This window comes from Fulmarus glacialis, unplaced genomic scaffold (genome assembly GCF_000690835.1).
Source record: "Fulmarus glacialis isolate BGI_N327 unplaced genomic scaffold, ASM69083v1 scaffold3579, whole genome shotgun sequence".
Classification (NCBI taxonomy): Eukaryota; Metazoa; Chordata; class Aves; order Procellariiformes; family Procellariidae; genus Fulmarus; species Fulmarus glacialis.
In genome coordinates, this window is record NW_009235023.1 from 15,259 (window position 1) to 28,975 (window position 13,717).

General features: G+C 48.1%; 1 protein-coding gene across 1 annotated transcript in view; it reads left to right on the forward strand.

The window, feature by feature from the left end:
• LOC104082625 (traf2 and NCK-interacting protein kinase) overlaps positions 1-6,548 on the forward strand; it is a gene marked incomplete at both ends in the record, with an annotated part of 16,968 nt that extends 10,420 nt beyond the window's left edge. Inside the window, 3 exons of the mRNA XM_009585826.1 lie at positions 3,626-3,801; positions 5,427-5,493; positions 6,344-6,548. Of these exons, the coding sequence (XP_009584121.1) occupies positions 3,626-3,801; positions 5,427-5,493; positions 6,344-6,548 (448 nt within the window). The remainder of the gene's footprint in view (positions 1-3,625; positions 3,802-5,426; positions 5,494-6,343) is intronic.
• Positions 6,549-13,717: the final 7,169 nt, after the last annotated feature.

Here is a 13,717-nt window from a genome sequence, read left to right on the forward strand (position 1 = left end):
GCTGTTTACTGGCCTCAGGCTCAGCAGTGGTTTGGTCAGGAAAAATCTGCCAGATGTTAGAGAGACAGCACTGCCCCTTGGTCTTAGATTGGCTGAGCTCGCGGAGGGAGCTTTTGCCTTATTCCTTAAAATTATGCTTCTTATCTTTTTGAAGATGGGGGGGTGGAAAAAGGAGAAGCATAATTGGTAGGTATTGAAAACACTGTGCCAAAGCAGCAGGTATTTTGCGGCTGGGAGAGGAGAGGAGCGAGACGGGGCTTGGAGTCCGCCGCATCAGATGTGCGTTGGGGTTTTAGGACCAGCCCCCTAAAAACTCACCCAGGCTTAGGCAGGAGGCACCTTAATTTTGTCAGCCTGATCATCAGCTGCTCCAGTACCAAACCAGGAGGAGACGGACCTTTCCCAGCTGGCTCTGCAGAGGGTGTCAAAGATGCTCCCTCTCCTTGCGCAGCCTTTTGAGGATACCATTAGTCAGCTGAGAATATAGTTTATATGCTTGTTTTCTGCCGGTCTCCTCCTTCATTATGCTCTCACTGCTACAGCACAAAACATATTGTAAGACTTTAGCGTTTATTTTTCATGCAAAAGTGCTGTTTATTCAGCAAAGGCTTCCTCAGCCTCCAGGCAGAGGGGAGCTGACGAAAGCAGGTTTTGAGCAGAACGTTTCCCCGTCTCCTTAAGGTAAAAGCTGAGCTGGGGTGGAAGTTGTATTTTAGTCCCTGCTCTGAGATACCGGGATGGGCTTTGTGCAAGCCGGGATGTTGCTTGGCAGCACCTTCCCCTCGCCTGGCCGGTGGCTGTCTCAGGTTTTTACGTCTCATGGTGGTGAACCGTGGTGGTGTCTGCCTGGGGTCGGCTGGTCTGTCCACGGCTGCACTCCCAGGGACGGGATCTCGGGTCCTTTGAGAGAGGGATTGCTTTGGAAGTCGTAGTTTCATGAAACTCCAGATTTGAACCCCTCCAGGGGAGCGTGGTGCTCACCTGGCCTCTGCTACCCCTCCATGAGCAAGCAGGGATCCCTGGTCTCCACCAAAGCTGGGACACGTGTGCCCCGAGCTCAAACCTATATCCATCTTCCAAGCTTTCATTGCAGTGAGAAACTCCAAAGGACCCAGATGAAGCTCCAAGCCAGTATGACTCCACCAATTCTTTAAGAGCAATTTTTTTCAGCATTTTCAGTGGGACACTGGGCAAACTTGCTGTCCTTGGCTCATTTCTCAGCCGGACGTTTTGGGCCCGGCCAGAATAGGTCCTGGAGCTCTGCAAGCCCGACCCAAGAAGACTGGAGATGTTTAACCAGGCTTTCACAGTGGCTCCTTGGCAGTCAGTGGTTTTCACAAGCACAGATCATGAGAGAAAAACAAAATGAAGAAAGGTTCAACTTGAACCGTGAGTTCATCCTTGCTTCTGTGTGCAGCAACACGTGAAAGTACACAGCGTGGGCAGGCCATCTTTTTCCTTTTGTGAAAGAAATAGCGAAGTGACTCCAGCACCTTTGAGGGTAAGTCACGGAAAGCCGAGAGGGAAAGCAGGCATGGGAGCTGGCCCGAATCGAAAATCCCAGAGAGGAAAATACTTTTATTGCTTACTAAATCCTTGAACTCGCTTTTAAAATAGCACTGTGTTCCTATGAAATTAAAGAGTCTTTGGTATCATTTTCTTTCCCAATTAAAACCAGCCAGCAACGAAGCTTTGTTTTCTTCTTCCCGTGTTTCACAGATAAAATGAACTTGAACTTTAGTGATGTCGTTCCCATAAACACTCCTTAGCCTGCTTTATAAGAGATGACAAAACCTCTTTGTTAATGAAGTGATATTTGCACTGTGATACCACTTTTCATCCAAGCAGCTGCAAAGACTTTGCAAACATTCATTTAAGCTTTATAAACCCCAGGAGCTGGAGGAGCGCATGGTTCGTGAAGATGGGCTGACCTGCGCCCAGGGAGGGGATGAGATGTGTGAATCCAGGTGTCCTCCTGGATCAAAGCCAGAGAGAAAGCCCTTGTCTTCTGCTCCAGCCCTGGTGAGGGCTGAACAGTGCCACTGGACAGGCTTGCTTTTTTGGAGAGGAAGATTTCAGGAAAACCAGAGGTGTGAGCTGGTCCCTCTCCGTAGCTGCTCAGCCAGCTGGGGGATGCAAAGGTCTCTTAGGGCATCGCAGGGCACTGGGACCCCCATGCCCAAGAGATGGGCAAACCCATCACTTACTGGAGGATAACTTTTTAGCTACTTCAGCTGGACTGTATTTGTGGGTGCTCTGGACCATGCACCCAGGACCGGAGTCTCTCCAGCTTCACACCAACAGGGCAGAATCGTATTTTAGAAGCAGATTCTTTTAGAGCATCGCGTGGATTGTCCCTTCTGGAATACACCGAGACACGGGGTTTCTTGAGGCAAGGTGGGGAAGGAAGATTTGCTCGTTAATAAAGCTGGAGGGAGGAATTAATTGGATCTAGTAACGTATTTTATTTTTGCATCTCAATTTGTATGGATTAGCACTTAAAAGATAAATCACTTTTAGTCTGACAGCTTAAAAGTAAAATCCCTGAAAGCTTATTGTTTTACTTCTAATGCAATTCTGTAGTATCTGTTGGCTTCTGACATTAATTTACACTCATTTTCCTACTTGCTAAAGCAACATAGAGTGTAGTGGCCTGTCAACATCTTTCTTGTAAATCCCTGTTCTCTCGGGTTTATAATGTGGTGAAATTAGTTCCAGGAAAACTTTGGGTATGCAACACTTGAGACTAAGAAAAAATTTTTTATTAAAGATTTGGTTGAAATTGTTTTAGCTGACATTGAATTTAACTGTTTGCGGGAAGGCAGGCTGTGAGGAGGGGCAGGGCTCTGTCACCCACAGCCGTGTTCCCACCTCTGCCCAAGCCGTGCTGCCTGAAGAGCACATCCCATTCACCCGGGTCCGTGATCGGGGGGACTGGGACACGGTGGCCCCCAGGACCACTGGGGCTGCTGGGGCTCACCCTGAGAGAGCAGGGAAGGGCTGCAGGCAGCAAGCATCGCCCAGAGGTTGTCTGATCTTTAACAAGCCATGTAATGTTGGGTGGTTAAATCTAAAAACCCCATCAATCTAGCTTGTCCCACTCATCTTCAGAAAGGTACATCTCTTGAAACACCGCCTGGGGCCACAAAATATGGAAATAATCCATTAAGGAATTGCATTTGTATCTGCATGTGTTGTCTCTTGTCTCTACCTGCACTTTCACAGGGCAAAGGGAAGGGAGGAGGAACACTTCCTTACATTTTCTTGGTTGTCATTGATGACATCTAGCTTTAGTGATTCCCTGGTCATACTGATGGTTCCCAGCTTTCTCTAGACTCAGCAGAATGGTGGTTTCTTCTAGTTGCACGGAGAAGGCATAGATAGGGGCATGCATGGGAAGAGTAGGAGAGGATAAAGTGAGAGGGGGAGCACGTGACGGTGCTGCTTTGAGAACGTGCCAAGCATCAACTGAGAAGTCACATGAATCCGCTTGGAAGACTGCATCTGAGCAAGAACTGTGTAGCAGCCAAACGATCTCAAAGACCCACAGGTTTCTCACTTTCTAATACAAGAATCGACATAGTTACCTGTTTTTTCAATACCTTCCTTTTGTGTCCTGGGCCAGGTCTAAAAAGTTTCAGTCCTTCATTGAGAGCTGCCTAGTGAAGAACCACAGCCAGAGACCAACGACGGAGCAGCTGATGAAGCACCCTTTCATCCGAGACCAGCCCAATGAAAGACAAGTCCGCATCCAGCTCAAGGACCACATCGACAGGACTAAAAAGAAGCGAGGCGAGAAAGGTTAGTGGAGTAGCAGTGCTCTGGGCAATCCTTCACCTCTGCCATGTGCTTGGAGATCCGTAGGGTAGACCAAGGTGCATCTGTGTGGGTGAAACCTGTGGGTAGAAGGAGGAAGGCAAAGAGGACTGGGCTGCTCATGGTCTCAGTACCAGTTTCCCTTATTCAGATGGTTAAGTTTGTTCGCAAACTGGTTGAGTTAAATAGGTGTGGTCCTTCTGTGTGACCACGCTTCTTATGGTTTTGATTATTTGATTTGATTTGATTCCTCTCAGTCATTAAAATGAAAATAAATATCCATAACAAAGCAATCGGTCTTCATACAAAGCCTACAGGTGATTGTCATCAGAGCTAAGCAGTGGTTTTAAATCTTTTTCTTCCTGGTGAAAAATGGTGTCTTTTTTGTCCAAGTGGTAATTTCCACACGGAACATTTAAGCTTTGATTCATTAAAACGTGTGTATAAAATTTACATCTGCATATATACGTACTGGCGTGTGGGAGGGAGAAGCTGCTAAGCTGAATTTTTCCCAGCTCACGTATTTCATGCCAAGTCTGTTGATCTGCGTGACATTCATGCTGCACCAGCGATGAGCAGAGTTGTGCAAACGAACATCTAGATAAGACCCTTGCCCCAAAGCAATTCCGCTGACTAGGAATAACCTATTAAACTGAATGTTTTCAGTGAACTCTCCAGGCCCTATCAAAGTCCTCTGAAAGGAAGATCAGATAGCCGAAGAAACTTGTTAAAATATTCAGCTGCTTGTGAACCAGATTTTAATTTGAAAGCTCATTTGTATAATCCAGCAAATTAATATGTCGCTATTTCTCTTCTTATTGGGAGGGGTATTAATTTTTCATGCATACCTTCCAGCCCCTTGTAATAGATTTCACTACAATCAAAACAATAAAATGGGATCCCAGTGAAGTATTAAATGTGTTTAGTCTGGCAAATGAAGGTTGGACCCTAGAGATGGAGAGTAATTGGATAAATGCAAGCCTTTCTTTTGCTATCATTCCCTTCATCCGATAAAGAGGATATCCCACTAGAAATCGCAGTATGTAGCACAACATTGCAGTTGGGCTTTTATGTAGATGTCTTCATTGCCTGGAAAACACATGGATTTGCATAGGAAGAGCATATGCTTAGAGAGAGAGGAGTTGGTGCCTTCAGAGCCATAGTTAAATCCCACCTTCCAGTGCCTGTGGCTTCAGTAGCTTGTGGTGCACCTCCCTTTGAAGAACCCTCCTGAAGCAGGGGGTCACTCACTGTCATACGGGGATAAATTCTTATTTTATGGACATCCCCCATCTTTACATCGAGTGTCTTCGGTTGTTGGGGCCATTGCCCACTGTGCTGGTGCTGCCCGCGGCGCTCCAGCCAGGACTGCAGCCCTCTTCCCAGCCAGCACGGGCGTGCAAGGTGCCAGCACCCAGGGAGACTGCCCATGCTTCCCTGACCTTGTAGCCCCCCATAAAAACAGAAAATGGAGAGAAATGATGCTGCTTATTCTGTGTCATGCGAGAAGAAGAGAGTTGTCTGTTCTGCCTTCAGAGCTCTGGGGTTTTCAACCACTGGAAAAACAAATGAGTCCAGCCAAGGGCACTGATGGGCAATTCTGTTCCTAGATGAGACAGAGTACGAGTACAGTGGAAGTGAGGAGGAGGAGGAGGAAAATGACTCCGGAGAGCCCAGGTAAGAATCAGCATTTTATTTCTGCTCTTATATCTCTTTAACTTTGTATAAAATTAGCTTGGATTACAGGCTCCTATGAATTAGAGATGGAAAAAGGACAGTTTGAAGCACTCAGTCCCGTTTCCTGGCAGAACGGAGCATATTCCCTCTGCTAGGTGGTGTGTGGGTGTAAACTGATGCTACAGGTCACCTTGGCCAAAAGCTGGGGAAGAAGACCCGGGTACCCCATTGCCTGTGGGATCTGCGGCGCGGTGTGGTGCTGTCATGGGAATGTGGGTATTTAGATGTGGAAAAAATGTGAGGTGAAATTAAAGAAGACTCTTTAAAATGCTGTTCCTTACATCCAAATGTAACTCCCAATTTCCATGTAACTTTTCACCGTGAAACCTCCCCGATGCTGCTGCAAGCGCGGTAGGGCTGGAACTTTCTTTCTTTGGTGACATTTTTCAGAGCCGTTGTAATTAGTATCAGGTTATTCCATTATTTCACTGAGATAATGTAGTATTTTAATAGCTGGCAATGATTCATGCTAAATGTGCTTTGTGAACAGCTAAATATAGCGTGTGCCACTGCAGCGCAAGAGGCTTTGGTTAGAATCTTAATGTAAAGGAAACCTTTAGCAAATAAATTGCCGGTGAGCTGTGAACAGAGCGCTGTGTCTGCTGCCCTGCCCCGACATTTGTGGTCCCCCCATCCCTCCATCTGCTGCTTCCCAAGCTCTGTCGGGTGTTGGGATGCTGTCGGGATGAAGGGGAGAGGAGCCACAGTGGAAAATCACGCAGAACTTCCCCTGGCAAGAGGTTTAAGGATGCGGGGAGGGGATCTTCTCTGATGCTTCTCTCCTATGCAGCTCCATCCTAAACCTGCCCGGGGAGTCGACGCTGAGACGGGATTTCTTAAGGCTGCAGCTGGCGAACAAGGAGCGGTCGGAGGCACTGCGCCGGCAGCAGCTGGAGCAGCAGCAGCGGGAGAACGAGGAGCACAAGCGGCAGTTGCTGGCGGAGCGGCAGAAGCGGATCGAGGAGCAGAAGGAGCAGAGGCGAAGGCTGGAGGAGGTAACTGGCCAGAGCCGAGCAATGGGCTGGCAAAGGCTGGTTTTGGGCAGAACAGCGGGATTTCTGGTGGCAGGTCCCAAGTGACTGTTCTCAGCCTGTTTTAAGAAGAGCATGTCCTAACCTCTCTAGTCGGTAACCCCAAATGTTCTGTTACACTGGACAAAGCCCCCGCTCATGCTTTTTTGCATACTAGCCTCCAGCCACTCTCCTCACCATAGTAAGTGTTGCCAACTCTTGTGAAGGTAATAGAGCTGGTTTGCTATAAATAAACCCTTGAAATACCAACCTCAAAAGGATCCCTGGAACTACTGAGCAGAGTTGGCCCATTATTGGGGAGATAACTGTATTCAGTCGAGGTGGGCAAAACTCTTACCGGTCCAGGCATCTGTCAAGTTCAGTATCGTTATTTGCTGCTGTGGACTGTCGCAGTTGAGAAGGAGCTGAATTTGCCCTTTTCCCAGATCCATATGGCACCTGTGTCCCCTTTAATCCCCAATTTCAACTTTAGTCCTTCCAGTCCCTGCCAATTACAATTTCTCTTGCAGGGGAGGGGCAGATGCCTGCCTGACTTGTGCAATGATCCATATGTGCCCCAAAGCATAAGATTTCATTACCCTTGTCTTAACATACCAGCTACAAATGCGATCGGTCATAAAATTATCCACTCCATTTAAAATCCAGCTGCAGGATTTGACCGGGTGACTTTGGGTGTCCGTGAGTTGCACAGCCTGGCTGCATTCTCCATATGAAGCGCTTGCTTTTGGTTTAGCTCTTGGTTCCTGGATTGCAGAAGTCCACCAAAGAATAAGGGGGGATTTCTCCTCTTTTTGGGGTTTTGATGTGGTTTTGCACAAAGAAACCCGTTGCCTCACACTGAACTCATCCCAAATCTTGTTGAAGGGTTCATACATGAAGGGTAATTAAATTAGCTTTCTGAAGAGGTCACTGATACGTCTGAAAAAAGGACTTGCAGTAAATGGGCTATTAGAGCAGCCACCCCCTTAATTTGCACGAGCCAGAGCGTCTCTTACATTTATCCTGACTCTCGGTGTGCTGGGTAATGTCCCCAGGCCAGGGGCGCAGACGGGAAGGAATTTCAGGCAGCTGATGGTGATGATGATGGTATGGCCCCTCTTCGAGGTGGTCCTCTGAGCCCCTCCGGGGCAAAAAACAACACGGGCAAATCCCAGGCAAAGCATTTTTTCAGTCTGGTAAATATGTAGGTCTGTCGTGTTGTCAGAGCGCAGAGTATCGCACGTTCAATACATTGTAGGTCAGGCTTTGCTTGCGTCCTGCACCCTTCCCAAAGCTGGCGAGCTGCTTTGAGAGAGGACGGGGTTTGCACATAGATGCACCCCAAATTCCCCTGCCCCAATAGATCTGCGGGCTGTCATAAGGAAGCCTGGCTCTGCCTTTGTCCCAGTCTGCTTGCTGCAGGCGGTACGGGAGCAGAACAACAGCAGAATAAAAGCAGACACCAGATTAGCTGCAATCCTGTAATGAATACAATATTTGCTGCTGTATTAATATGTTCTCTTCCCATAGAAGAAAATTGCTCTCTCTCTTTGCTGCTTCCTAGGCAGGTTTTGAATGGAGGACTAATCCCCTTGGTAAGCTGGCGAGCTCTGCCCTGAGCTACGGAGGTGCTGCCTTGCGGGGCCCGGCTGTGCGCAGCCCCCCGGGGCTCTGCCAGTCCCCCCGTCCTTTTCCCCATGTCATTAAAAGCTAATGCCGCCATAGCCAGGAATTAAAATCGATGCCTCTGTTTCTGGTGGCTCTAACAGCCCCCCTGGGCTCTTCAGCCATTGCCTTCTTCCCAGCTGCCTTACAATTTTCGGACCTAAATTGAAAGGGAGAGATCTGCTGGGGCAAAGCCGGCGAAGAGACGTTTTCATGCTCCTGCCGTGTCGGAGAAGTGAGGAAAGACAGTGGGACTGTAACCGAGGGGCATCCTCTGCCTGCCCCGGCATGGGGCCACCGGCGTGATCAGCCCCGTGGGCTCAGCCAGGATTAGGGCAGAGCGGGCAGCTGCGCGCTGGCGGCTGCGATGGCCCCAGCATCTTCTCAGGTGCCCATCTTCTCAGGTCTGTCTAGCCAGGTTTAGCCTCACCTGCATTTCCAGCCACGGAGTAAAATGAACTCTCCTCTCTATTAGACACCGTTTGCGTAGCGAACAAAAATCATAGCCGAGTTGCTATGGTGAGGATTAAAGCAGGAGTCCTTGAAGAGGTACAAACCTTCTGTTGCAAACGCGGTGGGTTGTGGCAGCGGTTAGGAGGGTTTTTAGGCGGCATCCCTCCCCAGCACGGCCGGCTGCGGCTTTGCCAGCTGCAAGGTGTCTTGTATCTGCTGCGGGCTGCTCTAGGAAAACCAGAAAAATAGAGGCAGAGATTAGCAAACAGAAAGTTTTGTCACTCCTGCAGGGAGTGGGATAGAGAAATGGCACAAGCAGCTTTGAGCATCCTCCCCTTGAGCTTCCTGCTCATGGAGGAGTCCCAGCGTCCGCCCTGGGGAGGGATGCTGCCTCTGCCCCGGGACATGGGAAGGGGTTTGTACCCCCAGACTGTCCCACTATTTCTAGTACAGCCAGCCAGTGGTGGATATAGTTTGGTCTTTATGTTCTTCCCCTGTGTTTTGGGGCAGGAAGCATCTGATGGCCAGAGGTACCGAACAGCGGCTGTCACAGCTGTGCCGAGTTTGATATCGCTGCCCGGAGGCACCCAGCACACTGCATCTCTGTCGCTGCAGTTTTGCTGCAGAGAGCAACGCTGCTCCAGCTCTCCTGCCCATCACAACGGCACCCAGACCCTTCAGCAGCAGCCAGGCTGTTGCCTTTCAGCCTCTCTGCGTTTTCTTACGCTAGCTTTGCACTAACTTGGGTTGTTGACTCTCGGCTCTGGATTTGTTTTGGTTAATGGGAACATGGTTTCTTCCATGCTTCGTTATGGTCTGACTAAGATGGGGTGTGCCTCCAATAGCCAGCACTGTACCAGCAGATCTCTGGGAGGAGAGACCAGTGGAAGACTCAGATTACTGTATTTTCAAAATAAAGTTGACCTTTAAAACCCAATGGAGCATCCAGGACAAATAAATACTTGGAGCTGGTGGCTTTTGGGGCTCCTAAGTCAGCCTGTTTAATACTGCCAGGCATATTACTGTGTTTATAGAAAGAGCTCTTACTCATAATAAGACGCCATGAAGGTGGCCAGGCTGAGCGAGCACAGCACCAAAAGGATTGACTTTGGAGGGTGCCAAGCTCAAAAATACTTGGAGTTAATTTGTTCTGGAGATGCACAGCAAAAGAGCTGGAGAAAGGCTGTTAGTGGGATAACACGTCCATTCCTCTGTCAGAGCAGACCTTCAGTAGATTTTCATGTGGTTTTCCAGTCTTGTTTCTAAATACTGCCAGGGATAGAGCTCCCATCATTTCTATTCCCTCACCCAGCAGAGCTCATCATGAAGGAATCCCATTTTTTCTGTCATCTTGATCTTCCTAAACCAGAATTGCTGAACCTCTCACAAAGTGCCTCTCATTTTTAGGGCCTTTTTGGGGAAATCCACCGTCTCCTAGTGTTGCTCCGGCAATAACACCAAATGCATATATAAAAAAGTCAAGTAAGGAGGTCTGGTGGTGGTCTCCTGATGTACCTCACACTGCTGCCGAGACCTGCCTCCATCCTTAGCGTGCCTCCTTGCATCTGTCGGACACTTGAGTCTCCTTTTTCAACAGCTGACCAATTTCCTTCTTTAAAGCTGAATCTTCTTCCAGGCAGCCGGAGAGATTTAGATTTGCAGCTGTCTTTAATTGCGGTGGAAGTAAAAATCCCCAAGCTAGCTTTGAAACCGGGACCTTCATGGGAGTAGAGTTGCAGCTTTGTTTTCCCTCATGCAGAAGGTTGGTCTCATGAATTCAAAATGTGCACCAAAACTAACTGAAAAAAAAAAAAAAAATTAGAGAATTAAAGATCAATAGATCAAATAGCACTAAGGAAAATATTTGTGTAATGCAGAAAGATGAATAACCTTGAATATATTTTAATTTTTCCCTGTATATACATATATTAGAGATACATAGTTCCCTAATAAACCCTCCATTTGTTGCTGGCACAGAATGAGCCTTGCTGCACCAGTTTAACCACCAAAAGAATAACACATCTCCCGGTCAGGAGCATTAGGGATCCTGCAAGACAAATCTCTGTGCAGACCTCTTGGCAGCAGTGGGCAGATGTAGTCAGGGAAAGGTTTATATAACCTCATTTTTCTGCCATGTTGTGGATTTTTTTCCTTTCTAGGTATAAAATGAAAGTCAGATCTTTACAGGGAATGTACAGGGCAAATCTAAGCATCTTGCTGTTTGCATGCAAGGTTTCATTCAGTGCAGTTATGGAGCTGAATGTTCAGGGGATAAAAAATCACTGCAGCTCCTTTATATGTTAACCGGTAGAAGACTATCTACTGGAAGCTCTTATAAAGCAATGCAAAAAAATTCTGGCAATTAATTATAGATAAACTTAGGTTAGCTAAAATGGTGGTTGTTATTTTCTTCTGCATATGCAGGTGTCATATAGCTTGTAGGAACGTTTTCGTTAAGATGACAGCCTCCTCGCAGTACTATGGTACACGGGGGCACTGCAGTGGTCCCGACAGCAGTCCTGTACCCATTTCCAAAGGAGAGCTGCGTTACAGCAGCTCCCGTAGTACAGGTATGTGCTAAGCCTTAACCTCTCTAGTTTTCCTTTGGTTAGAAAGTGTGTAGAACTCATAGTTTCTGAAGCATGAGCCTTTTCCTGCGTGGAGCATCCCTTCACGATGATCCCGACTAAAAGCTCCTGCGATGGTTCAGAGCGTATCAGATCCCTGTTTGCCATGGTGGGAAGTTCTGACCCATTTTCTCTACCAGTGGGAGACACCTCTCCGTGCTCCAGTGCTTGGTGTGTCAGGAAAAATGATGTTCCAGCCACAGTCACTAAATGAGTCTGTCACAACAACGCAACCACCTAGAATATTTGTTTTCATTTGTCACTTGGAATTCCCCTTCCACTTCTTTGCTGGGTTATGCTCGTGTTTGGGAGCAGCAGCCAGGGTTTCCAGGAGTCTCTTCTTGCAAGTGTTGGTGCCTCTCCGAGCTCACCGGGGACACGGGGCAGCTCCAGCTCGCCAATCGCTCATAGTTCTGAATGCTTCTGATCTAGCAAAGTGAGCTTGCTCCTTTGAAGTCCTTGTTTCATGCCAGACCTCCAAGGGCCTTCCCACCAGAGGTTTTGCCTTCGTGTGTCTTCCCTCATCAATATTTAAAACCTGTCATTTCTAGCACGGCGCAAATAAGATCCCATTCTGGCTTACAAGCAGCTACATACAGCTTTACCTGCAGGGTTATATAAATGCAGTCCTAATTAATTGGCGCTCTTGCCTTGCATGAATAATAGATCTGGATAGTGTAAATACACACAGTAGTTTCAGGCTTGGAGAAACGTGGGAAGTATGCATTTGCAGTGGGAGAGGGAGGGCAGAAAACAGGGAGAAAAGGAGGCAAATAAAGAGAGATCTTTGAATCTCTCCCCCCCCCTTTTTTTTTTCTCTCCTTTTTACATGTACTTTTCACATGCAGTTTTCAGCTGCATCTCACTGAGTTCAACCCCTACTTTAAACAGGGTCCCCGTCATCCCGGTGCTGCTCGGCACCAGCGTGAGCAGAGGTTTAAGGGGAGATGGGTGCATTGCTGGAGGCTTCGCCCACCCCTCCGCAGTGCCAGGTCCTCTCCAGATGTTTGCCAGCTGCTGAAGTGGGGCTGTCCAGGGAGGGCAGCTGAGCGTGCCGGGAGACTGTGCCGCTGCCGATTCAGCCTTGCTCTGCTGAGAGGACGGTGCAGTGTTTGGCTGAAAGTGCTCGTAATGAGACCGTGACAAATGACTTGCTTATAATGTGACCTGACAAAAACGCTGTTGAGCTGGAGGGAAGCTCTGTACTCCTGGCCTTGATAAATGTATATATTTCATCCCGTTCACAGCCTCAGCCCGAAGAGCCTGGCTGCAGCAGGGTGCAGAGGTCCTTTAAATATCCAGAAGAGCATCAGGCCTGGCTTCAAAAGAAAACTGTGCCTGAGGGGCTCAGTTCCCAGCTCCTGCAGTTAAATAGGCTTTTCGGTGTGGAAATGGGGGGTCCCCTGGAAGGATGGTGGTGCGCTGCTCCCTCCCTGGGAAAAGCGCTTTTGTCTCCTTCCTTGGAGGGGTTTGGCTTTGTTCGCCTGCCGGATTGGCAATAAAGACCAGTCGGATGATTTTTAATTAAGAAATAGCTGTGGCATTCAGGGCCTTGCCTCCTGCCAGCCAAACCCAGCCTACACAAGCATTATGTGCTTTATTCAGCAGCGTGCTATTTTAACTAAAAAAACAACATTAAAACCTACCCCAAACGCAGAGTGCTGCACGTTATGATTGGAAGCTCAGGGTAACGTGTATTCAACCCGTTAGTCAAAAGATCCGTGTGCACGGGAGCAGTGACCATCACCAACAGCGCTCATCTAAGGAGGTCAGGGAGCGCTGGCAAAGCCAAGAAATCCCATGTATTACCATGACTGCTGCAGAGTTACCACGTCCCGGTGGCGTATCCTCTGCAACTCCTAGTATAGAGTTCAAAAAAATACAAGCAGCCCTTCGTTCGCGTTGCGCTCAGCGAGGACAGGCATACGCGTGGAGTAACACATGCATCCCCGGCTTACGTGGGCAGTGCGAGCGACTGCGCCTGGCGTGGGACACGCCGGAGTCTGGAGCTGGCAGGTTATTTCAGGTTGGATGCGATTTTCCTTCCCTGAGGCGAGTGGAACGGCACTGATAAATATGGCTATAGGTGGCACTAAAGCTGTGCCGCAGCTGGAACGTTAAGCTAGAGGAAGTCAGCAGAATCCCTTGCAGCTGGAATGTTAAGCTAGAGGAAGTCAGCAGAATCCCTGTGCAGGGTGGCTGTGGGTGTTACCTGTGGATGGGGAGACAGCAGCAAGCAGGCGATGGCTCCTCCCTATATTGAAATGTGGGGGTGTCTTTAAATGTTTGTTAAAATATCTGTATATCTATCTGTAGATATATCTATCTTTATAGGTATCTATCTATAAAGATATCTATACATATCTATCTCTAGGAAGATATATAGAGATATATAATAGAATATAGAGT